Source organism: Semicossyphus pulcher, unplaced genomic scaffold (assembly GCF_022749685.1).
Source record: "Semicossyphus pulcher isolate SPU_LCO1_2020_fin unplaced genomic scaffold, fSemPul1.0.p SCAF_1, whole genome shotgun sequence".
NCBI lineage: Eukaryota > Metazoa > Chordata > Actinopteri > Labriformes > Labridae > Semicossyphus > Semicossyphus pulcher.
The window spans coordinates 13419935-13444884 of record NW_027211603.1 but is presented as its reverse complement, the minus strand read 5'-3'; the positions used below and the strand labels follow the sequence as shown (position 1 = coordinate 13444884).

The window sequence follows — 24950 nt, the reverse complement described above, 5'->3', positions numbered from 1 at the left end:
GTTTTGTAAAAATTTGAGATAAATCTCGTAGAATCAAGATATATCAGTACAGATTTTCTTTGTCCTGTGACATCATGAGTGGGATATCTTCGCTGAGTGGCTCCGGGCTGTGTGCTGTGCAGCTGGGGGCATCGCATTTCACATCTGGAGAAAGCAGATGTTGCGCTTTTTTGGAGCTGGCCTCGCGCTGCGTTTCCGCGCTGTCATTGTTTCCGTTTCCACCTCCGAGAAGCCTCACGCCCCCACATATCACTCTTGTTTTGCCTAGAATCCGTTACGTTACGTTTAGTTTGGTGCTGTCTGAAGTTTGAGGAGAGTTAAAACTTTTTCTTCAAACATGGGGGACATCGAGGCTCCCAGCTCGACTCGGCCGCGCCAGACTGTCCTCTCCTCGCTTCTTCCGAGCAAAGAGTTCGTCTCCTCGAGGAAAGGCATGCTGCTTATTGCTGAAGTGGTAAGAAATGAGCAAAGGAATCACTTCTGAAACGAATGAAACTGTTGCTTTAACACTGTTTGCGCACGAAAGTTACGCGTGATGCGTTTTGGGTGCTTTTATTTGCCGGTTTCAAATAGTTTTGGTTACTGTAGCAATGTGTTGCTTGCATCCACATTTAGAAATGCAGACTGTTTTACTGTCATTTTGGATATGGGTCAGTCAGTTCCCGTCACAAGGTTTCCATTTGTAAAGGGAGGAGCAGTTCGGGTTTATATAGACTATGAGGTAAACTCCTGGAACCCAGAAAACGTATTTTTTACTGGATCATAGACACACTGCACGAAGACATTCATTGTCCTCTGCGCTGTCAGTTTTAAAGCTAAATAACGGTCTAAATCTCTCCCAATCTCTGTAAGACATCACTTTATACATCATGTATAAATCAGCTGATATTAAAGGTAATAGATAATAGACGGTCATATTTCATCGATTGTTCATTTGAGTTTCAACAAACCAGGAACTAAAAGACTGTCAGTGGTCATCCTCACCAGCATCATGCATGATATGAGGGAGGAGGGGTCATCTCGCAGTAACTGTGTTAAGACTTTTGTATGAACCCTCACAAAGTGCCATCATGTGACATTCAGCTCATGTCAGGCTGAGAGAGAGCAGTTATCTTCCTCAGAGTCGCATCCTCCACCCTGCTGCCATAACACGTAGCCTGGAGCACAGTCTGCCTCACTCTGCCTCACTGAGTGCATGCAGAGCTGCACTCACACACACACACACACAATACAGCCTCTTTATTGCTACTTAACAATGTGACTGTGATCTTCAGCCCCGGGGTAAAACGCTTCTGAAACTAAACTACAAACCCACTGGCCTCGTCTTACAGTAGACAGAAGAAGTGTGTCCTGCTTTGTGCATGGAGGGGATTGTGCACATGGGTTACACTTGCACAGAGTGGTAAGAGTCAAAGCTGTAGCATGTTTGTGATGCACTGCAGGGCCCCTCTGCTAAAATCAGAGACAATAAATAAACCTGTTGCGTGTGTGAGAGGTAGAATGAAATTGATGCATTATAATATGAGCGTTGTAAAGTTAAACTTCTCTATATGTAACCTTATGTTTTTTTCCCTATTGCATCTAGCCATGCTAGTCTGGACTAATTCTGGACTAATTGAATTTAGACTAACTTGCTGTTTAGATACCTCAAAATGTGAGTGAACTGGTCCTTTATAATGCTAACTGGAGCACTCAGAAACTAAAGTCTAAGTTATAAAGCTAGCAGAATGGTAACAAGTAAATTAGGATTAATACGGTTTAAGCCTTTAGTGTGAAGGAGGTTTTTGCTTTAAGATCATGTTTGGCCATTTTGCCTTCATTCGATCCGACAGCTGAAGAGAGACAGGAAATGTGGGGAAGAGAGCAGGGACTGACATGCAGCAAAGGGCAGAGGGCGACTGTAGCCTCTGCACATGGGGCGTGTCTGCTCTACATACTGAGCTAAACAAGTGCCCCAGAGCGTGCTGTAGGTTTAGCCATGTTTTTGTACTTTCATTTTGTATTATTTATATACAGTATATACCTTGTGTTAACTGTAATGTGCCATTTGAACTTTGACACCTCCTCGTGTAGCTGGGGAGCTGTTCTACTTGTAGTAAAGTATCATAGCTGTGCTGTCTCTTGGACACAATTTAAAGCTCACAGGCAGACTGTTAAATCAGCCCTCAGTCACTGAACTGCTATAAAAGAGTCTTCCAAAGAGAGCGCAGCTCATAGCTCCATCATTCCTGTTAGTATTAGTCAGACACATATCCTGCTGAGCATGCATTATTATACACAGTGTGTCAGACCACAGTGCACTTCTCATTAGGCTCCTCAGTCGCAGCCAGCAACAGGCCCGATGAGGAATGTGAAATCACAGCGTGCTCACTCAAAGTGCTGCACAATTCTTGTTAAGTTTGGAATATTTTCAGAATGCAAACAAGATGTTGATACAGGAAACACGGTGTAGTAAATGTGTGCAAAGTGTGCCTCGTCTGTAGGTGGTATAAAGTGAAAAACCACACAGAATGTCAGAATTCTAAACTCAGTGTGTGACGTGTTTGTGGCCGTGTGAGTTTAAAAGCAAACGTGTGCAATGAGAGCAACTTTCAATACCTCTTAAGATCAAAGTTTGATTAGTAGGTGATCTTTTGCCAGATTCTGTACAGCACAAAGACATGTAGTGACTGTGCCGGCTCATCCTGTACTGTTTGAATTGTTCAGTGCAATATTCAACCATCCCAGACTTAATTCTCTTTAACCAAACATGCCCAAGGGTCTGTTGAAAATCTCAGAGAAGAGCGTTACCTGTAGCCGGATCTTATTTCAGGTACATCTAATGACTCCTGACAGGAAACTGCTCAGTAGCAGCAATTTTCAAAGACCAGCAGCTGCAGCAGTCTGGATTCAGTCAGGGGGAGTTCCTAACCTCGGGGCAGAGTGGGACGACTGGCTGAGACAAAGACAAGATGGCCGGGCCTGTTTGAGATTACACTGTCTGGACTTGCTTTGCACTGATATGGTGTCCAGCCCGTGTAATGGAGGGCGTCAAACACAGGGCAGGCTCGTTGTAACCACTCATGACTCTGTTGACCACAGAGAGCACGCTTTCACGTCTTCTTTCATTATTACAGTTCTGTGTTTGTGGGTGTTTGCACAGTGTGTTTGTGCGGTAGAGACAACCAGAGGGATACAGTGTAGCTGTGTGTAAGCCTGTGTGAATAAACATTGTCTTTTAACAACTGTATCTCCTTACAGGAAGTGGGCCTGAAGCTGTGATCCACACAGAGTTACAGCTTCAGGGCAGTGACACATTATCTTACAGAGAGAAGATAAAAGAGGGATCATCTTCATTATGTTTGGCAGTTGCCTTTAATAAGCATCTTTGCTGAGAAACAGACAAAAATAAATTCATGAGTTCAAGACGGGAGAAACTGATAGAAGTGCTTTCTTTCTTGTCTGAGGCTTCTGCCCTAAACTTTTCATTCAAACATACATTACATGCTCATTTACTTTTGTCTCTCTGTTTCTAATCGTCTCTTCAGGCTCTGTCCTTTGTGTGCTTCGTGTGTTTCGCGGCGTCCACAGCGGCAGCCTTCGTGACCGTCCCCCTGCTGGAGTTCCTGGCCGTTTTCTTCTTGTTGTTCGCTTACTCCACCAAATTCAACGAGAGGTTTAAAGGCTTCCTCTGGCCGCTTATGGTAAGAGCATGTTTTAAATTGATTCTGCAGTGAATAAAAAGTTTGATTTTCCCACTAAATCACTGCTATATTCTCTTTAAGGACTTCATGAGATGTGTGACAGCCTCCATCATCTTTTTCATCATCTCCATCATCGCAGTGTCCAAATATGGGGGTGGTGCCTCAAAGGCAGCCGGGGTAAAGGCGATTTTTAATCTCCTCAAAGCCAACTTCACCATCATTTATGTTTTACTGACTACATGCAACACACTTGGACCTCTGTCCACTTATTCCAGATGTAGTTTTTCACTGTTTTGATATGAAATGTTCTCTTCTCAGGTGTTTGGGTTCATTGCCACCATCGTTTTCGCTTTAGATTTTTACCTCATTTTTAATGAGCTGGCTACTTTCTTAAAGCAAGGAGGCGAGACCAACGACGAACCATCGAGACAGCAAGGTAATACAACAAAACAGTACCTGATATTTGACCCTACAAGAACATGAAATAATAACTGTATTTATACATGGACATGTTTGATCAAATATCTGTTTTTACTTATAAAAGTGCATGTGCTGAAAAAGTTAAGTACATAAATAGTAATTCAGTATTAATTTAAGCATACATGTGTTGGTATAATGTTTGAATATCCTGGACTTTATACTGTATCCATATATTCAACTAGAAAACGATATATTTCACAAACAGTATATGATATTTATATGTTCCTTTTATAACTAAATATGGTTATACATATAATAATCTATACATTTCATGCATGTTTGATATAAATTAGAAAAATTTGGCCCAGTTTGTTTTGAAAAATAGTAAAAAATGTCAGATTTAACAAATGCACAAAGAGGAATATTTGTCTACTTTAACTATGTCTTGGTGCAGCAATGATCTCTGTCACCTCGATGGATAAATGTCCCAGTAAATCATGGCACAACTGTCACATATCAACATTTATGTTTGAAAATATAAACATATTAATGTACGTATATCTGTAAAAATGTATTGGTCATAGAAAACTGGTAAATTCTGCTACATTGGCGCCGGTTTAGCTCAGCGGTTCAATCGGTGACCATATTCAGAGGCTACAGTCCTCAATGCGGCGGCCCTGGGCTCAACTCCCGCCCTCGGCCCTTTGCCGCGTGTCATCCCCACTCTCTCTTCCCCCACTATCCACTGTCCTGTCTCTAAAATGAAGGCATCAAAAGCCAAAAAACACCATCTTAAAAAAAAAAAAAAAAGTAATATATTACATATACATGCATAGACCACACAGAACACTTGACATTGCTGTTGTGACAGAGTTGCAGTGATGAACCTGTCAAAACCTCTGTACAGAAAATGAAACTGTGATACTGCTCAGGGGAAGTGAATGCATTTTGCAGTAACAAAGTTTAATGTGTCAAAGTTTGCACTTATCCACCCAGCTTGACTGATGTGTGAAACAGAGCAGAAAGCACTCACTCTGATACCAGCTGTGTTATTCCCTTTTGTTTTCTAGATGAATTTTCAGACTCTGATTCAGACTGAGACGACCGGGATCTTCACCAGCGGATACGTTTGGTCAGACAAAACTTTGCAGGAGAAAGTAATGACCACTGCTGAGGTCTGCAAGTTTAGCCATAAGGTCACAATAATACTGTGTGCAGTAGAAATCATAGAAATGTTGGTTATAGACTCTCCATACAGCCTTCTCTCCACAGGCACAACTGTTTATTTCCCGCCAAACTCATATCCAGTGTGTTCGATGATTTGGGAACAATATAAATGACATAAATCTGAAACTTAAAGCTGTGAAAAAAGTTTTTATGAGGGAGCATAGATATGTTCAAATATGAATTAATGACTCATATAACTCCTGGGCCTGTGCCCTGACCTTATTTACAGACATTAAACTACAACACTAAAGTAATGCCCTTAGTTAACAAATGTTTTGGAGGACTTATAATAAAGTTGTATTGTAGCAAAGTACTCAAACAAAGTTGGTTGCAGGTTGGCTGGTTACAACCACTGTCCAATTGTCCTATTATGACAAAGTCATCTTATTTTGAAGGTCGTGTTTGTTTAACTTCCTTTAAATTTGATGTGTGGGTCTTCAGAGTTCATGTGGTGTGCTGTAATGCATGACAACCTTATCTGGCTTGTTACATCATTTAACATGACTATTTTTTATATTTTAGTGTTTGTATGAATCTCAACAACAGAAAATCTATTCAATGAACCCAAAGTTTGCCAAACTCCTCTTTCACATTTTGTGCTGTATGTGCTCTGTACAACCTGTGTGTGTGTGTGTGTGTGTGTGCATCACAATGCATTGAAGCCACTAAAGGCATTTTTATTATGTCCTACATGTGAATATTTGTTGTGCATTGAAAAGCGTCTTTGCTTATTTTGGTTGTCATTTATGTGTTCATGTTTTTTGGGGGGGTCATTTCTGCACGTGTGTTTGATTCTCAGTTCTTCCACTGCCACTACTGAGAAATCAGACGCACTTGAATGCCACAGTGACTGTTGATGCATTACACTCTGCACTACATGGGTGTTACAACAGCACTGTGAATTAAAAAAAAAAGTTGACTAAGTGCACCAGTGGCCTTAAATTTCCATGTGAAGATTTCTGAGAAATTGGCGTTTTAAAAGTTAAGAAAGTATTTCCAGTTAAAGTTAAATTTATATCCAATAATTTTTAAACCGTTGTTCCTTTAAGGTAGCGCCTTGATAGTCTGTTATTTCTGTGGCTTCATTTACATTAAGTTTATCCTAAAGGCAGAACTATGCAGATGTTTTTACTGAGTTGAGAGATTATGAAAAGGTTTTATACCAGCTGGGAGACGAGTGTGCACCGATCTGCAGTGCGAAGCGGCCTTGCAGTAAAGGAACTGGCCTTGAATGATGCCAAACATTGTGTGATGTTATACTATGTCTTCATCCTCACGTGAAAACCATTTATCACTTAAAATGTCAACTTTTTACAGGCCAACAAAAACAGCCACATAATTGTTGTTGTTATTGTGTATTTTACAAACAATCCAACTGAAGTAATTTCACCCAGAAGGAACATTAGATCCTTCAGTTAATCGGAAAAAAGCAACATTGGTTTTCACTTGACTGAACCTGAACACAACCATTTCCTTTAGCAGATAAAACATCTTTAAATGAAGATGAACACTGTTATATTATTTCATTCATTAGACTCCCTGCTGAAGAGATTTTATTGTTTGGTCCATCTGTACAAAACATGTTTGAATAAAAACCTGAGCTACTTTCAATAAGGTCCGAATCACTTTATTTAAACTGTAACTATAAACTGTCTTTTGTGAATGTTTTAAATACAAAGTTACAGCCAAGTTGGGATTAATGATGCTCAAGAAAGACCTCCCTGTAAGCACACAGAATCAAAAGGAAAAAGAAGAGCTGGAAACCAGTGGAGAGCTTTTCTTTTCTTCCCTATAAATACAAATAGATGGTAACTTATTATAGAATAATGTTGTACAAAAAGAGCCACAGCCTGGTAGTTTGTGACAAATATGATGGTCAGTTTATATTACCATAGGTCATTAGGATGCACCTGCACGATTGTGTTGCAAAGTTTTGCTGTACAAATGTTTAAGTGAGATTTATTACATCACTCAGAAACAAATCCATCAAAGTACGCGACACACAGAACAACAAATATGATTGTCTAGTCCTTACACTCCTTCGTTCACTGAAGCAGGAGAAAGAAAGCAGGTGTACATGATAAGTTACTAAAATCATTAAAAAGAAATTAACCAAGCGTACTGTTAGCGTGGAAACTCCTGCAGCTGTTTAAGAAGCCATACAGTTTTTTTATGTTGTAGTCAAAAGCATTTCTGGTCCTTCCCTTACACACACACGCACGCACACACCTACTCACACACTACTGTAGTTATCTGGCTGTACAGTCAGGCCACTGACGTCACAAGAAGTACATTTTAGATGTAGACCAGGAGATGGAGCCAAAGAGTCGATTTGGACCCTGCACAAACTCATCCAAGCCTAATATACATAAAGAGGTCTGAAAGAACAACTTAAACACACAAATGTGCAGCTGTAGTGTAAATTCAATGCATTAAAACAACATAAGACTCCAAACATTAAGTTTCTGTCAAGATTAAGCCTCTTCAGTTACACTGGCCAAACAGGAAACAAGCTTTATAACAGCTGCGATGTGGAATGATATCATCGTTATACATGTAGTGTGTAAGAATACACTGTCGATAAATATACAGACATCAACCGAGAATACAGAAGTGAAAGCTGGGATAATGACGCTAAATGTACCGTATTTCCGCCTGTCTCCACTTCCTGTGACTCATTCTTTTTATTTAAATGATCATCTTATTCCGTTTTCCATGATCGTCCTGTCACGTCTAATAAATAGGAAGGCATTAAGAAATACAGCGTTCATGTCGAGGCACCCTGTGATTTCATTTCAAATGTGTTCGTAGATTTAAAGATTGTAAGGAGTGTGTCAATACCTGAGATTAAGTGTAGAGGCATGAGGGGCATTGGTCTTTACTTACAGATGTTAGTTTCAAAGTGTGTCTCTCTGATGTAACGTCAAAATGTGCGTTACATGAAGTCTTGGTGATGTGCAAAAGTTACAACATATCAGTTATTTTATAATGTTCTGCTCGGACCTCCTGTCTCACAGTGTTGTAAACCCTTACAGCTAAAAGTTTAGGAATGATAGTGGAAATATATCTTGGATTGCCCTTCTTTATTGCCGTTAAGAACAACCCTGTATTATAGCGGCTAAAGGTCACAAAGGTCGTTTGTTAGTCGTAAAGGAGAAAGAAATGTTTCTGTCAGGAGGTGTCATCTTTAGATTGAAATATCAAACGTTTTCGTGTTGCTGGTCTGGTATCCTTCTCGATCTATGATCACGTTTTATCACCACAGATTCAGAGAAAGCGGAGTGAAACGAGCAAGCTGTACAAAAGCTGACATTCTTTTACTCGACTTCTTTCACAGTGGAACACTAAAAGTGTTCTAAAAAAGTCAACACCTACACCAGAAGAGGAGTTGGAGTGAAGTCAGCCTTGATTTTCATGAGCTCTTCATGGAAGTCATCCTTCATGAATATATAGAAACGTATGTGCATGAAAAGTTTAATAGAGAATATTTCAGCCTTCGGCTCTACACTTTAGAGTCTATTTGTGTCACTTGGGCCACACGGAGCTCATCCGTGGCTGTGAAATGAAGACGCGCTCCTCGGCTGAGTAGCAGAAAGCACAGCTGAGGTGTGATGAGAAGTCAAAAGCATGTAGTGAGCTTGAGATGGTTGAACTGTTCTGAAGGCAGAGTAGTGTCCATCTCAGTCAGCTGCCAGTAGTGCGGCTCTCCCTTAGTCTGTCTGATTGTCTACCAGCGCTCATGCAAGCTCAGGTCTCGCCTCCATCTCTCCACGTGAAGCCGTGCGCGCTCGCATGTACTCGCTGGTCTGAGCTGCGCCCTGACAGCCGTTTCCGAGGCGCCACCTCCGCACCGCCAGGAAGGTGTTTACTCCATACACACCTGTCACCAGGAAGCCAAAGATCTGCAGACGAGTGGAAACAGGAAGTAGAATAACAATGTCTGACTTGAAATGTGAACCAGATTATAAAATCGGTGCAGACAAACAGAAGGAGTCTGAATGGCTTTAGTTTTTTAAACTGCATATGAAGAATAGAATACCAGTAAGTGTATTTAAATGAGAACTATTGCACCAGTATATTTATACACAAGTATGAATCTTCGATAGGAAACTCGATGACTAATGTGAGGATGTTTGTGAAGCTGTGTGCCATTTTTTGTGTCTGTATTTGTGGCAAAAGAGGGCTGACTACTCACCACAGCTGCTATTTCAGCTCCAGTGTTGTGGTTGATGCAGGACAGCACAAGAGACGACAGGAAGAAGAAGAAGGTGCTGGCCGCCGTGTTAACCAGATCCTACAGAGAGACACAAAACAAACAACATAACATTAGACTCCAGATACTACTTTTATAGGTCTAAGTATGAAATAATCGTAACAGTAATTCAGCAGTTATACATTTTCAGTTATAATGTTTTGAGCGGCAGAGCATGAAATCCAACAAACTATTTTGGCGGCCGTCATGCTTCAGCAGGGCCTGCTTTGGGCTTCTTGTTTCCGGTTGTTTCTCTTGTTTTGCAGGTTCCTGGTAGGCGTGGCTTCCGTGCACCTGGGAATACCTGGCCAGCCTCCCTAGGTGCATTTTAGCTCTAGCTTTCTCCGCGTACTACACGTGTGTGCATCAATTCTATTTGTGCATTAAAGCATATGGTGAGCTTAGCACCACAGCCGTGATACTTAAACGTCACAACATAAAACAATACAACTCGCTTTAAAGGAATATTTACATGTTTTTTTAATGTGTTTTTCTTTTCTGTCAAAAAACCTACCAAACTTTTTGTACACACACATTGTTTAAAAACATGATTTGAATTAGAAATCATAGTCTGGAGCCAATCCCAGCTGTCATTGGGTGAGAGGCAGGCTACAACCTGGACTGATTGCAAGTCAATCACAGGGCTGACACACAGAGACAATCTTTCACGCTCACACTCACACTTACGGCAATTAAGAGTTACCAATTAACCCAACGAGCATAACTTTGGACTCTGGGAGGAAGCTGGAGTACCCGGCGGGAACCCACACATGCACAGGGAGAACATGCAAACTCCAGGCAAACTAAGGCAACAGTGCCAACCACTGCGCCACCGTGCAGCCCCTTATTAATTATACTATACTTTAACTAAACACACTAATAGCATTCAAAGGGATAATTCTACAATTATTGTCTTTTGCATTTTAATTGTTAAACATTTATTTTCACAGCTGAAGATGTTTGTTTCCCCAAATCACGTAATTGGAACCTTTAAAGTAACCATGAAGTTTATTATAAAATGAATGCAGTACAAAAGTTCAGGCAAGCTGAATAAATATTGTCACAATCTCTACAGATAAATGTCCCCGAGACATCATTTTAACCTGCATTATTCTTTGCAACAAGCTGGTATCGCATCCAGGAAGGACATCCTGGATGCTGTATGTTGAACAAACAAAGATGCGCTCACTCTCATGTAAGCAGCCAGACTGCATCCTAGTGCTTCACTAGAGGTTTAAAACAGCAGGAGGGCAAAGAAGCCAACAGCACTAACTTTAAAGCCAGCCAGCACCTCATATTACACACAAACACACATATCTCAGACCCTCCCCCACCTTTTTACACACACACACACACACACACACACACACACACACACACACACACACACACACACACACACACACACACACACACAGGAGGAGAATGAAAGAGACACTGCCCTTTCATGTTTCCAGCAGTAAGTGAAGGGTTAATAATGAAGGGCTCTCAGCCTGACTGGGGCACGGCCCTCGTGATCAGATGCGTGATTGTGATCATGGCTGACATGGTCTCTCATATGACACACGATGCTCATATAATGGCTTTGTCACAAGCACTGAAAAACACGTACACACACAGAGACACAACAGAGGGAGCAGACGGGGGCATGAACACTGTGACAATGTAATCTGCAGTTTAATCAGTAACGCACTGATATGGAACCATAACACCTCATGCTAACTAACACAGTTAATGTGCACCAGTGTTAGTCCTTACCTTCAAACAAAGCGATAACCTCAACCAGCACACACACACTCATACACACTCAGATGGACACACAACAAACATCGCTCACAATGCACACACACTCCCATCTATCTCGCCCAACTGGTCAAACAGGAAACGCTGCACATTCATGTTGCAGTGTCCTGTGCTCATGTGCAGGAAAGCTTTTCTGCAGCTTTCAGCGCCCATATTCTCTCAACATGCAGTCAGTTCAGTCCCTGCGCTTCACTCTTTCCCACATTCCTCACTTTAACCAGGCCAGCACTCTGTAAAACCTAAATAACCAAGCAGGGGCCGGACCAAACCGCTGGCTCTATAATTGGCTCAGATCATTGTTTTACAACCGTCTTTCTATATGCTCAAACTCAGAGCACTGAACAAAATATAATGTTTTTCACAAATATGAACCTAAATAGTGTTTTAGTGTCCAAGCATGAAGAGGAACCGAATGTTAGCAAAAAGCACTCTCTAGGGCCGGTGTTTAGTTTGTCCATATGGGGCTACTGTAGAGACATGTCTGTGGAAGCAGACCTGTTGTCTCTGTAGATAAAGAGCTTATTCTAAAGAGAGGAAAACACAGATCTTCCTCTTCATAATAATAATAATAATAACAACTTGAAAGGTTGTTGCGTTGCAGATCTCAACAGGGAGAGAGTTCCAGAGGCTGGGGGCTGCCACACTGAAGGCTCTCTGCCCAAAAGTCTGCAGGCGGATGTGGGGAACGGTGAGTGGGCCCGTGTCTGAGGAGCGCAGATTCTGAGACGGGGTATGGGGGGTGGAGGAGGTCAGAAAGGTACTGTGGGGCCAGGGCATGGAGGGATTTGTGGGTGAGAAGGAGGATTTTATAGGAGATGCGGGACCTGACCGGGAGCTGGTGAAGGTAGATGAGGGTGGGGGTGATGTGTTGCCAGGGCTTGGTGCAGGTCAGAATCCTGACAGCACAGTGCTGCACATAGTCTGTCCGGGGATTTGTTGGGTATCCCGGACAGAACCCCATTGCAGTCGTCCAGATGGGAGGTAATGACAGCATGTATGAGGGTCATGTATGAGTGATGATCGGAGTCTGGAAATGTTTTTGTTTTTGGTAAAATGCTGATTTGATGTGTGACTCTAATGAGAGGGTGGAGTCCGGGATGACCAACAAGTTGTGACAAGTTTTCAGGTGTTCATACACTAATGAAAACATACTTAGAAATATAATATACTTTTTCATTAAATTAAAAATTTTATTAAATCATTAGATTTCTCCATCTTACACACTGGACCATTAACATACATAACTTGGGATGGCATTCAGTTGTTTTTTGTCCATCCTTGATCAACTACGGATACAGCGTTTAAAAAGCGCAAAGCCCTGTGAGAAGAGAGTGCATGCAAAACACACCAGTAAAAATATACCTATGAAAATAATAAGATTAATAAAAAAGACTTACAGCTCTCTTACAGACCAGGCCACATTTATAATAAACAAAAGGTTTGTGCACAAAAAGGGGCTGCTTTTAAAGGGGGTAATGCTTTGTATACACATAATGCTCCATGTTTTGTACGTGGTTCTTCTTTTGTGCGCTCATAATAGAGCTAGAAATCCTCATTGGACTGCAGCTATGGAAACCTTAGAGGACGAAGCATAACTCTAATTATAAAATCTCTTCCCCTGACATTTGCATTGAGTCACACGCGGCCAGAAAAGCTTCATGCAAGAATAAAACATCTCCCTGGATTCACATCCGGGCACGATTCTTCCTGGAAGACAAATAAAGATAGCAGGAGAGCGTTCCTGTCTTGTCTGCCTGGGTGGCAAACTTCAGCTGTCAAAACCCAGAAAGCTTTTATTGGATTCCACTTGCAGGTAAAGTAAATAAAACAAGAGCAGAGTGGTCTCTGGTCTGACCTGATGATAGATTAATGGCTAAAGCTAATAATAACCGCAAACCTCAGCTGTGTGTGCAGACTCAGCACAGAGATGTGGATCATTACCGGCAGGATGTCGCGGGGTCAAACTGAGAAACAAGGATGGATTAACACACGGTGGTACTGTACATGTGGACAACATGCATGATGTGGAGTTCATGGGGTAAATCCTGAAAACTGCCTGGAATCTTAATTCTTTTTTTATAATATTATCGATTAGTTGACTTATAGTGACATTAGCGTGCACAGTGGTCCTAGAGGGATGCTTTTATACTTCAATCTGATTGGAAATCGCACACAAATACAAGCACTCCATTACAACGTCTAATGTAAGCTCCTGTCCACCCAATTCTGGCTTTTTTATTCGGTATAAAAAGTCATCTTAGTGATTTTGGTCTGGTTCAGAAAAATGGGAAGAACTATAAGCCGAAGCTGAAGCAGTTTTCATGCCAAAAAAATGTAAACCAACACACGACGTAGTTAGGAGACGGAGAAATTTAACTCCACAGGAAAAGTAAAATGACAGTAAAACTAAATCTAACTAACTAAAGTAACTAAATCTTCTCACAACTTGAGCCAGCAGAGATATTTCTGTTACTAAAAAGACACTAACATTAGCTCTGCGTGCCTCGCCTACTGTGCAAGCCTGTGACAGGTCCGAACAGCACCCATCACTGGTCTTCCCTCCGAAGCAGCCAGTGCATTCATGCATGAACTGGGATGAGATACTGTCTGTCCCCAGAACAAAACAACCACAATGTATTGGGCACCCTGGCATGGCACCCAAACTGTTGTCTCTTTTTAAAAAGGAGAATAACAACACAGATATCCCCCTTTCTCCCTCTCTCCCTCCCCTTTCGGGCTGTGCATGTCCTCAGGGTCACCCCATCTCTGTCCCCAAACCCCCTCAGCATGGCCCGCAGTGATTTGGCTGTGTGAATGAGGAAAACAATACACCGAATGCCTGGCCTTTATCTCTACCAGGCTGTGCAAAACAAGCTCAATCACGCAGGCTAAATCTGAGTTTAACTTAAAAACTAACAGTCACCAGAGTGGCTTCAAAGTAGGTCCCGTAACTGCATTCATTCCCGTGCTGACGGGCGGGGGGTGGGTGGAGGTCAGAGCCTGTGTTTCCCCCTCTGCACTGCCAAAGTCATCATACAGGGTGAATTGGAGGAGATGGGATCACATAGCACATAATTGTAGGATCAAAACCCTCCTTCTGAGACTCTCAACCGCGTTATTAAACAGCTCGCTCTGCAGAGGAGGACCGGCTGCTTCAGCTTTACAGTTCGGACACAGAGGAAGGCGGCACGAAGGGTTAAGTGTTGCTTAACACTCTGAAATGCTTACTCATGGTGAAATTCCCAGGGGCTCAGTGTGACTGGAGCAGCTTTGAACTTGATAGACATAAACAGCGTGGGGTCGAGCCTACGACTGTGTGGAACTGAGCATCATGGGACTTTTTAGCTCATTTAGAGCCAAAGCAGAGCGAGAGAGAGAGAGAGACTGTGAAATGTGGGAAGCAACACCTACTGTTCGTCTTTCGTTGCTGCAGTTTACTCACCAAATGTGAACAACAGAGGGTTTTGTGGCATAAATACACAATTTGATATCGTCCACATATATATGCTTTTTTTTTCTTTTTAAAAAGATATAAAAGCGCTCAATATCTTTGGCTCTAGCAGCATGTTTCCAGCAACGCCAACGAGCCAAACCACAGCCCACCACAGTCTGAATTCTTTGAAGAACCACCTCCTCTGTGAGTCTAATGGCTACCCACAGCCAAACCTACTCTGACACACGCCTGCACATACGAACAATGTGAATTACGCATTTCTACACTATTAATCACCTGAGTGGAAAAAAATGATGAATCAGTCTGAGCTGGCATGAGACATAAGGAGGCCGGTGAGCCTCTGGAGGAAAGGGACAAAAGATCGAACAGGAGGATTTTAGATTATATGCACGGCCTCTCCTAGAATCCAAAGACACACCCACGCTTCATGTTTGAGGTGGAATATGTGCACCAAGGATACGATAATGCAACCTGATAGCTGTGGTTGGATTTGGACATCTGGCTTAACGTCACCAGCTTTACTACGATGTGTACGCCGTGTGGCCTGTGGAAACACATTTTCTCCTCTCCCCTCTCTGTAAAGGATACTTGGCTGCAGCTCATAACACCAACGTGTGTATGTAGGCAAATACTGCAGACAACCAGCATCTGCTGGAGAACACCCACCGGCTCGTTTGTTACAGCTGACAATGCACATCATGGTGGTAACAGTGAAACTGCATGCCCTCCTAACCAGCTCCAGACTCGCTGAAGTTTCTCTGGTTCACTAGAATGATGTGATTGTGTAACCCTGATAATTAAAACAGGCCTATATACTTCTGTGTGCAGGACTGAGCACATGTACAGATGTACAGGTGGATCCATTTATTGCAGGGAGGAACTGCAGCCAAACATTAGTCTGATACACAACACTGTATCAGATTAAATATGTATTATTGCCATGACACTTACAGCATGAAATATCTGCTGTGATTGATATGATAACTAAAGGAGAAGGAGGTGCAGTGGTTAGTGCTGTCGCCCTCACAGCTAGAAGGTTCCTAGTTCGAACCCCGGTTTGTATGGAGTTTACATGTTCTCCCCCTGCATGTGTGGGTTCTCTCCGGGTACTCCGGCTTCCTCCCACAGACCAAAGTCATGCTCGTTAGGTTTATTGGTGACTCTAAATTGCCTGAATGTGAGCGTGACAGGTTGTCTGTCTCTCTGTGTCAGCCCTGTGATTGACTGGCGATCAGTTCAGGATGTACCCCGCCTCTCGCCCAATGACAGCTGGGATTGGCTCCAGCTCCCCTGTGACCCTGAACAGGATAAGTGGTATAGATATACAGCTATACATCACCCACTCAAGTAATATCAGCCAAAGTTAAGCTTAAGGTCTTTGAAACCATAGTAACCATTTGCTGGACCACTGCTTTCCAGTTTTCTATAATAAGATAAAGCATGTTGCTAGATTTACATGTGAGAAAATGATGGCTCTCTGATACAATATAAAAACAACATAAAGAATTGTCTTGTTGCTTTAACCAAATGCTTCCACACGCTTCAACATTTTTATAAAATACTTGGAGCCTGAGTCCATCTTATTGTTGTCTTATGTGCAGTAATGTTAAAAGATTATCAACCTCGGAACCCAGCGGTCTGACAACGATACAGCCTCTGGGAGTGATGGAGACTTCCTTTTCCGTGCGCTGCATTATTTACAGTCTAACAACAAAGTGAAGCGAAATTCGCCCCCTTCAGATATGTCTGCAATATAAACAGCATCATTTCTTGTTTAAGTTAGACAGAGACTACATTTTGGCTTACTTCAGCGTTATGAACCCAAAAAAAGAAACGGAATTAAAGGGTCTTAAGTTTGCTGAAATGACAACATCATGATGCAGGTTAGTAAAAAGTAAAAATGCAGCTTTGTCAGGTCTGTCCTCAAGAGGAGAAGAAAACAACTTTTTAAGGTCGGGTCGATCATTTCTGATGCATTTGAGGAAGTCATGGAAATCTAGACTCTGAACGACTTTGACGACACAGCGCCAAGCCCGTTTGTCTCAAGTTGAAATTGAAAAAGTTTCTAGAGATTAAAAAGAAGGCAAATCATCGTCAGCTGAGCGCTGATGGGAGCTGGGATGGCGTTATGGTGGATTACATTCCGCCTGCTTTTGCTTTCCACTGAATGTTTTTCCTGCATACGCCGCAGCCTGCGTATACGTGATTGGTCAATATTACTCGGACTACAAACGTACTAGAAACACAAACCAGAACACTTGCCATCCCTAAAATCCACGTCCCTGCCTAAAGATTCTACTTTTCTATGTAGAATCTGTAAATAGAGTTAATTTAACACTTCCCAGCCTTTCACTCTCTAGTCTTTAAACCTACAATCAACTGTGAGCACGTCTCCTCGCTGGTCACATTTAAAAACTGATTTAAACATCATAAGTCTGGTCCTATGACTTGTGTCCCTGTACGTACCGTGAGGCTCCAGTTGACGTGGGGCACCTTGGTGTGCAGGTTGAGGCTGAAGATCAGGAGGAGGACTCCCGTCACCACGAAGGCACTGCAGCTGACAAACTCGAAGAAGTAGACCCCTCCACAGGGAGAACACATCATGATGGTCTCTATGCAGATGAAGCTAATAAGTGAGAGGACCTGAAGAGAGAGTAGAAGAAAGGAAGAAGGTAGAGGGACATGTTTAGTAAACTGCAGACTGTGTAATTCAAAGCCTTAGCCTCTACATAACTGTTAGTCAAACCTTTACACAACAGCCGTTCAGATTTGATCTGTATGACTTGAATCTGGATACATCTTAAAGTTATCCTTCAGTTTGGTCTATAAAAAATCAATAATTTTCAGTACTAATAACAGTAATAAATATGAATAACATTTGGCAGGCCATGTGTGTAACTTCATGTGAGTGTTTGTTAATTCCGAGCTGTGCAGATGATGAAGTGATTGTCCTATGAATAGACCCGAGGCCATGAGCCCATCTCAAGAGTCCCGCTCCTGGCAGCCTATGAAGATGCCTCCCTCCAGCCAACATCCATCAGCAAACCACAGTATGGGAAGAATCCTGCTATTTAGGTGTTCTCCTGCCATGCAGATCCCAACAAAACCACACACAGATTACCAATGCGCTCGGAGCGGTCCAAGACACAGAGACATAACAGAACCAAGAGAATACCTCTGTGACACATTAAGGCCTGAAGAAGCTGAATTTAAACCAGTTCAGACCAGTTCTGCTTGGTCTACCAGGCTGGAAATTTTGCATTAAATGTTGGTATAATAAATTGTATAATGATGGGTTTGAGTTGAGGGATGATTGGATCTTAAACCTTATGAAAAAGTCCATGAAAACCTTTTAAGGCCACATTTACTAAGCTAAGCTTTTCACTCTTTATCTGACTCCTGTGTACGACTACCTGTGTATCTCTGTCCTCCTTAAACTTAAATACAAGAAAATCCAGTGTTTAACCTTGTGAACATCTCCATGTGGTGTTCTTCATGTGCTACAAGACATATCAGGGACAACATAAGCAGTCATCTCCATGGCTGGGCCTGTCTGCTTTTAAACTGCAGCGTAACAAGGACAGGCTGAACAACACGTTTTCAGATTGGCAGGTTGGAGACGTCACAAACCTAAGGAACCAATCCCGTTAATGGACGGGGGGATGCTATGCATATCATTATGTGTAACCTATGGCAACCACTTTGGCGATGCGCAAGCCAGCTGTAACGGTCATTGTAACTTTTGCAAACTCACAACTGACTACAAACGTTAACGTTACTACTACTAATTACAACATTTCAAGCTAGCTAAGTTTCAACAAGACGCCACTAAACGATGGCAGAGACGTGTTTTGTTTTTTGTGATGGAGGGGGCGGTTGGAAATATGCTTGTTGGTGGAGACTATGAAGATTCAGGAATTTTTAACAGAAGAAGGACATGCCTTGGAAGGATTTTTACAAGGTTATTAAATATATTTTGCAGAAAAAAAATATCAGATACAATTTATTATTTCAAGCAGAGCGTTTTATATGTCTTAAAACATGACTGGAGCTGGTCTTTAAGTTAAAGTAGGGCTCAGAAATGAACTGAGATACTGCACTGCAAAGTGATTAAATGAGATTTACAAATGTTCATGCAAACTACAAGGGCCAGATTTGCATTAGCAGATGAAAGTTAACACAGCTGTAAAGGATATGGTGGGTAGGTTTTTCCCCCTAACGCTCTCATTTGTAAAAAAAAAAAATTAACTAGAAGAGAATGACATTTCTGTTAATGTAAAAGTTACGTTTAAAGTCTCCTGGCTGATTTAAAAAAACTGCCACCACATCAAAATCAACAAATGGTATGCAATCACAGCCTGTGTGGGAAAGATTGAACGTAAGTGCAACAACATAAATTATAATTGTAACACTTTCTTTAAACTCACTGAAGGTGCAGAACAAACTTAAAACAGTAAAAGCTCTTGTAAATATTCTTAAAAGCTGCAGGAGTCAGTCACTTTTCCATGAACTGAAGTGCTGCTTCATTAGCAGTGTTAATCTGATACTATGTTGTGATGTAATGATCTTGTCTCTGATGATATTGATTTTTCCGATAAAGCTCATAAAGCCGTCAGCAGAGCAGCATGTGGATTGCACGGGGGTGGCTCTGCGTTTTAATCTGCCTCAAGGAAGAATTGTGTTGAGTCATTTTTGTTTTCATATATAACACTGGATAAAAAAGAACCTCTGTCTGCACAAAGGGAGGGTTTATAATATGAAGAGCTTTTATTCCGGGCAAGCAGGCAACCTTGAGCTTGGATGAGTAACATTTACAATCAAACTCATATCAAGTCTGCCTTAAGACCCAGAAATGATCACTGATTCAACTGGAATTGAAATTAAGAAATATCTATATCTATATTTATTTTGCAGAAACATCTGTCTTTTAAACTTTAAATATTGTTTACTGAAGGAGATGATCTTCCTCCAAAGAGTGCATGTAAAAAATCTTCAAAAAGTATTTTTAAAATCCGAACACCGAGATTGTTTGTGACTTGAATCCACCACAGCTAGTTGCCTCTCTTTGCTTGACACGACTGAACGAATGTGTGTGACGACCATCAAAAACAGTCTCATTAGCAAAAGACCCCTCCTCCTACTCCTCCTCTCCCCTAGCTCTTAGCAACTAAACAGCCAACCTCGTGTAGCAGTTAAACAATCAGGTACTCTTCTGACTGCTGTTTTTGTGAAATGACAGCCTCTGCTGAACTGTCGGTGGAGAGCTCTCCTGTTTCTGACACGCTCTTTGTTCATCTTCTTTGGCAGAGACATCACTTCCAAGGAAACACAAAAGTAGTGCATTGTGAACACGACATGTCCAACTGTGACACACTAAAGCAAAGACAAGCAAAAGCGAAACCCGCTCTGCGAGCTATTATGCAGACAAAAGTTCCATTTCTGTGTAGCTGCTGAAGCCTCATTAGCTGGATAGCAGTCCATCTGTGACTGTAACACAGCTAAAGAGGTTACACCCAAACAGGAGAGCAGGGCTGCTCGAGCTGAGGGATGATGTCATGTCTCTAGTAGAAAGCATATTGCTTTTCCCCGAGTCCCTGTGTAGCAGGTGTCAGCAGGCAGCCACAGGGGAGGAGGCAGGCGGGGGGATCACAAAGCACCATACTGGATAATCGTGTAAGTAATGATTTTATGTCGACCTTCACCCTTCTGCAACCTGTTCATGCTGCGTGCGAGGCGCATGAATATGCACCCTCTTTCCCCTCTCTCTCCTGCATGCATGCACATCCTTATCTCTGGGATTATGCACTTTATTAGTGGCCTTTAAAGACCTCTTGGACTTGGATCCCCTTCTTATACACCATCTGTTGTTGGGAGAAAATTAATGGAGGAGAAAAGAGGCCTCGCTGCTGCGGGACCATGCAACATTATATTCTGCACTTTAATGCAATGCACAAAAAAATGAGGTCCCAAAAGGTTTAATATGCTTCAGCAGCAGACCACAGTCATCAATGTGATGGAAAATGCAGCCCATGTTATATTTCACCCGAGAGGATAAGGTAAGAGTGTGTAGGCAAAGCTTTGTACGGTTCCCCACATGCATGCACACTTCATGTTGTCTTTATTCCTCCTGACAAGCTCTGAATAGCTAATGTTTCAACCAGAAGAGAAAATGGAACATATGACAGGAAATGCTCGCTGACATTTTGGACCATCTGGTAAATTCATCACACAACATCAACAGGCTGAAAAACACACCTTCCAATAATATTTAGCAACCACTTGTTAGCAGAGAACTTCAACACGCACCATCATGAGGCTTGTTGGGAGACAAAGAGAGTTTGATTGATGCACTGACAGGCCCTACAAGGTATCAAATTGCCGTCGGTGTAGAGGGGGTGCGAGTTGAATATCAGCTGGACTTTGTTGACCCGTCACAGCAGAGAGACAAAGACAAACCTGCTCTCAGGATGGACACACCTCGCTCAGGTTACACCCTGACTGGGGGTTGTTTCTGCAATGACCAGTTAACTGTCTCTCTTAAAGCCTGTGCAAATGCATTTTAGCGCTCCAGTGTGAAGCTACTGTACAGGTCTATCACCACTTAGCACCCTGTGTCTACTCAGAGGGAAATAAATTAGCTCAGCGCAAATGTCCGACTGGTGGTTTGCAACTACTACATGAGTGCAAACAAGGCCTGGGTGTGGAGGTAATATAATAAACATTCCCTTGGCAAAGTCATAAGGAAGTAAGACATTGCTGGGAGGGGGAGGAGGGGTCCACTCAGGCCCACTAACTTGTGAGTGATGATTGGCAAAACTGACACCATTAAAATAGCTTTTCAGTCAACCAGTTAGTTCAAGCAGCATGTCCTGCACTGTACCAGTCCATGTTCCGCTGATGCTAATCATTACTCCGTATGATTCCTGCACAAAGACGATGATTTACACCACATGACTACAGCTCCCCCTTAGCATAGAAGTGTTTACAGATTGAACACAAACTGTGACACATTAGGTACTTTTGCACTACATCACACGCAGTCAGCTTTGCATGGCCATCGATCAGATCTGAGATCATCACACAGACTCAGCTGGCACAGAGTTAAACAATTAGAGGACAGAGCAGCAAAAGTGCGAGCCAGTGGAGCTATTAATGTTTGGCAGCGAGCCATGTAGGCCTCCTCTAAGATACTGAATGTTGACTTGGATGACTTTCAGTAGCCCTGTCCTTGTCTGTGCAGGAGATATGACTCGCTCTAACTGGAATGCTAGTATCAGGGCTAAACAAGCTATTCACGTCAATATAAAGTACAAACAGAGGATAAGTATTAGTGAGATGATGGTAGCACTTTTGCATTTACACTAGATTAACCATATTTTACTGCATATAGAAAATTCAAGGCATATCCATGGATTTCTGTCTGCATATCAATGTACTTCTGTAGGATAACATTTGTGTCTTTGCAGTACTGTCGGAAGGGTTTTTCGGCACCTGTGGGAATTGGTGGTAAGTGTTCAGATACCAAAGCTCACTTGTGGAGTTGGTTACTAAACCAAACACTTTTCAGTGCTGACTAAAATGCACAAAGTGTGAAAAATGATCAAGCAGTGAATGATGGAATCAAAGGTCTCATCAGCTTGTAATGTTAGTATCTCAGTTACTTATTTGGTATTTCTAAACTGTATTTTATTAAACCCCATTTTGCAAGGCTGCTTGTTTGTAGACAATATTTAATATTGGCTTATTTGGTGATAAAAAGGTGTTTTTTTGACAAGTGTTACACAGTATCAAAACATGCTGAATTTCAGGTTTTGTATTACCTAAGGTGTCAAGCTTTTAAAAAGGAATCCTGCCCTACTTGTGGGTCAATATCACCATTGTGTTACAGGCAAGGAATCCGTACTACTCATATATTTACTACATGCTTAAGAATTGGGCAATCACCTTAGAAGCATGAGGCCAGGCACCAGCATGACTGAACACAGTAATAATAAGAATGTGATTTTTCCTGTGTTACATTTTTGTCTGCTTGGAGCCTCTGAAGTTAAAGGAATGTTGAATAAATACGGAAGTTAAATTCAAGGACAATATTGTATCCTTTGCAGCAAAACAGATGAAGACTGAATGTGAAGCTTCCTGATCCAAACCTCTCCCACGCTGATGACAGATGGAGTCTTATCCTGACTTCCCACGTACACCGAGGTAAACATCACAGGTGTGTGTAACAGCACAGGCTGACTGTGCTCCTCTGTGAAACTCGTGGGACAATCAGCAACCCACAAAATAGTTTGCAAAGACTAGCTCACCTACAGTAAAACTTAAGTTTTAAGAGAAGCCAGAACTATGCAGTATTGTCTTCCCAACAGTTTGAACTTTAAAGTTGCCTGTGCTCTCCACAAACACTGTTAGAGGTAATTGCTAGTTTCCTCAACCCCATGGTTTGTCCTAGCTGTGGACACACTGCCTCATTCATGTGTGTGAGTGAGCAGGCCTGTGTCTGCATTTTTTGGCACCAGAAGAAGAGAAATGTCTCTGGCTCGATAGATATTTCCTCCTCTGGTGGATTGTCAGCGCTTTGGGAGCCCTCATTTCACTTTGTTGATGCCTGGGTCTCAGCTCAGACATCTGGTTTAGGTGCTTTGGACTGAGAGAATGTGTGTTTTTTTTCACTGACATCTACATCCTGACAAGGACATAGAAGGTGTTAATAATTTTCTTTAAGAGCAATCAGGACCTAATCAAAAACATAGGCATCTGCAGGTGATTTGTAGAGTAGACCCATAATACATTTGAAGGTCTGAGAGCAGCACACATGAGTACCAATCAAGTCCCTTTAGAAATAAAAGTCAACACAAAAAATAATTACAAGACAAAGCAATATCACTACAAAGGCACTGTTGATGATATCAGCAAATAGTGTGGAATTTCCAAGGTGTTCCTTCAAAATAAGAGCCCTTAAAAATGCACGTTTACTTGAAGGATGTCAAAGCAACCTCCCAGCAGTAACTAAGGTAACTTCATATGTCATTGGGCCGGCACACTGTTAGCAAGAAACCTGACTGACCACTATTAGGGATGTGGTGCAGCGTAAACTAGGACCTGTACGGGCACATCTATGATTAAACATTTCAATTTTACTACCACAGAAATATAAGTAAGTAGGGTATTTATGCTTAGAACGGACCAACAGTACAGTAGTTTCACAATGTTAAGTTAGAGCTGTTGCTGCTCAGTCCATATGTTAAGCTGCTGCTCAGTAAATGGTGCGTCATAGTTTGTTTTACGCACTTTTAAGAGACTGTACATCTCTGAACATTAAGCTGATGCGTGTTCGTGCTCAACTTACCACTTCTACCACCTTTAAAATCCCAAAGTAGGACTTGAGGTACTCCAGGTCGCACCTTATCCCTCCCAGAACGTTCCTCGCGTGGACGGGCTCGGTGGTGGGCTGGTAGGGACTGCTGGCCCCGGAGATCATGGAAGTGTTGGAGGCCTCGCCGTCAAAGCCCTCCGGCTCCTCGGTGGTCCTCATGGTGATGATTTTACGCTGCTGGACTCCTGGGATAGAAATGTTACCACATACAGACCAACGCTGACAAACCGCCTGGATCCAGGTTATGTTTCATAAAGCACACTTTGTTCCATGCAGGCTGGAAGTGGATGGAGAAACCCAACCAGACTGTCCACTTTTCAGAGCCACCCCACGGGGAAACAGCCGCGGAGGGTGCTCTCTAACATCACGCGCAGGAAAATCCGGCTGCTATCCGTTTAATGTAACCCTGCAGTGCTTCCTCCTGGTTACAACGTTGCGTTTCTCTCAAAAAAGCCGCACTTATAACTCTGTAAGGCGGGTCACTTGTTCGATTCCCAGTGTCACTTCACCATGGACGATTCTGGTTAGTTCATCAGTACCGACAAAAATGCCTACCGGGCTGTGTGGCTCGCCTCTGCCACCGAAAAACATCCACCATTATGGCCCAGACGAACCGAGAGAGAACCTTTTTGTATCTATTGTAAACTTGTGCTATTCTTCTCTACAGCAGCAGCTACAGTGAGGCACCGCTTCACTCGCTGTGGATGCAAAGCGAGCTTGTCTCCGCCCCTCTGAAAA

The 24950-nt window shown here is 42.3% G+C and overlaps 2 protein-coding genes across 2 annotated transcripts; one reads left to right on the top strand and one right to left on the bottom strand.

Moving 5' to 3' along the window:
- The first annotated feature begins 253 nt into the window (after positions 1–253).
- Positions 254–6944, top strand: cmtm3 (CKLF-like MARVEL transmembrane domain containing 3). Its single transcript, XM_069657885.1, has 5 exons — positions 254–454; positions 3528–3683; positions 3765–3860; positions 4002–4119; positions 5174–6944. Exons 1-5 carry the CDS (start codon positions 338–340, stop codon positions 5200–5202), a joined length of 516 nt encoding a protein of 171 aa, XP_069513986.1. The 5' UTR covers positions 254–337; the 3' UTR covers positions 5203–6944.
- Positions 6945–7187: 243 nt separating this feature from the next.
- On the bottom strand, positions 7188–24901 carry cmtm4 (CKLF-like MARVEL transmembrane domain containing 4). The gene is made up of 4 exons (XM_069657884.1): positions 24186–24901; positions 17306–17482; positions 9526–9624; positions 7188–9232 (listed from the first exon to the last, which is right to left on the bottom strand). Exons 1-4 carry the CDS (start codon positions 24369–24371, stop codon positions 9068–9070), a joined length of 627 nt encoding a protein of 208 aa, XP_069513985.1. The 5' UTR covers positions 24372–24901; the 3' UTR covers positions 7188–9067.
- Positions 24902–24950: the final 49 nt, after the last annotated feature.

Excerpts from the sequence above, each read along its gene's own strand:
- cmtm3 (XM_069657885.1), top strand. The coding sequence starts at position 338 with ATGGGGGACATCGAGGCTCCCAGCTCGACTCGGCCGCGCCAGACTGTC. Across the intron at positions 455-3,527 it reads TGCTGCTTATTGCTGAAGTG|GCTCTGTCCTTTGTGTGCTT; the intron begins GTAAGAAATGAG and ends TCGTCTCTTCAG. Across the intron at positions 4,120-5,173 it reads CGAACCATCGAGACAGCAAG|ATGAATTTTCAGACTCTGAT; the intron begins GTAATACAACAA and ends TTTGTTTTCTAG.
- cmtm4 (XM_069657884.1), bottom strand. The coding sequence starts at position 24,371 with ATGAGGACCACCGAGGAGCCGGAGGGCTTTGACGGCGAGGCCTCCAAC. Across the intron at positions 9,625-17,305 it reads ACGTCAACTGGAGCCTCACG|GATCTGGTTAACACGGCGGC; the intron begins GTACGTACAGGG and ends GTCTCTCTGTAG. Across the intron at positions 9,233-9,525 it reads GAGCTGAAATAGCAGCTGTG|ATCTTTGGCTTCCTGGTGAC; the intron begins GTGAGTAGTCAG and ends ACTCGTCTGCAG.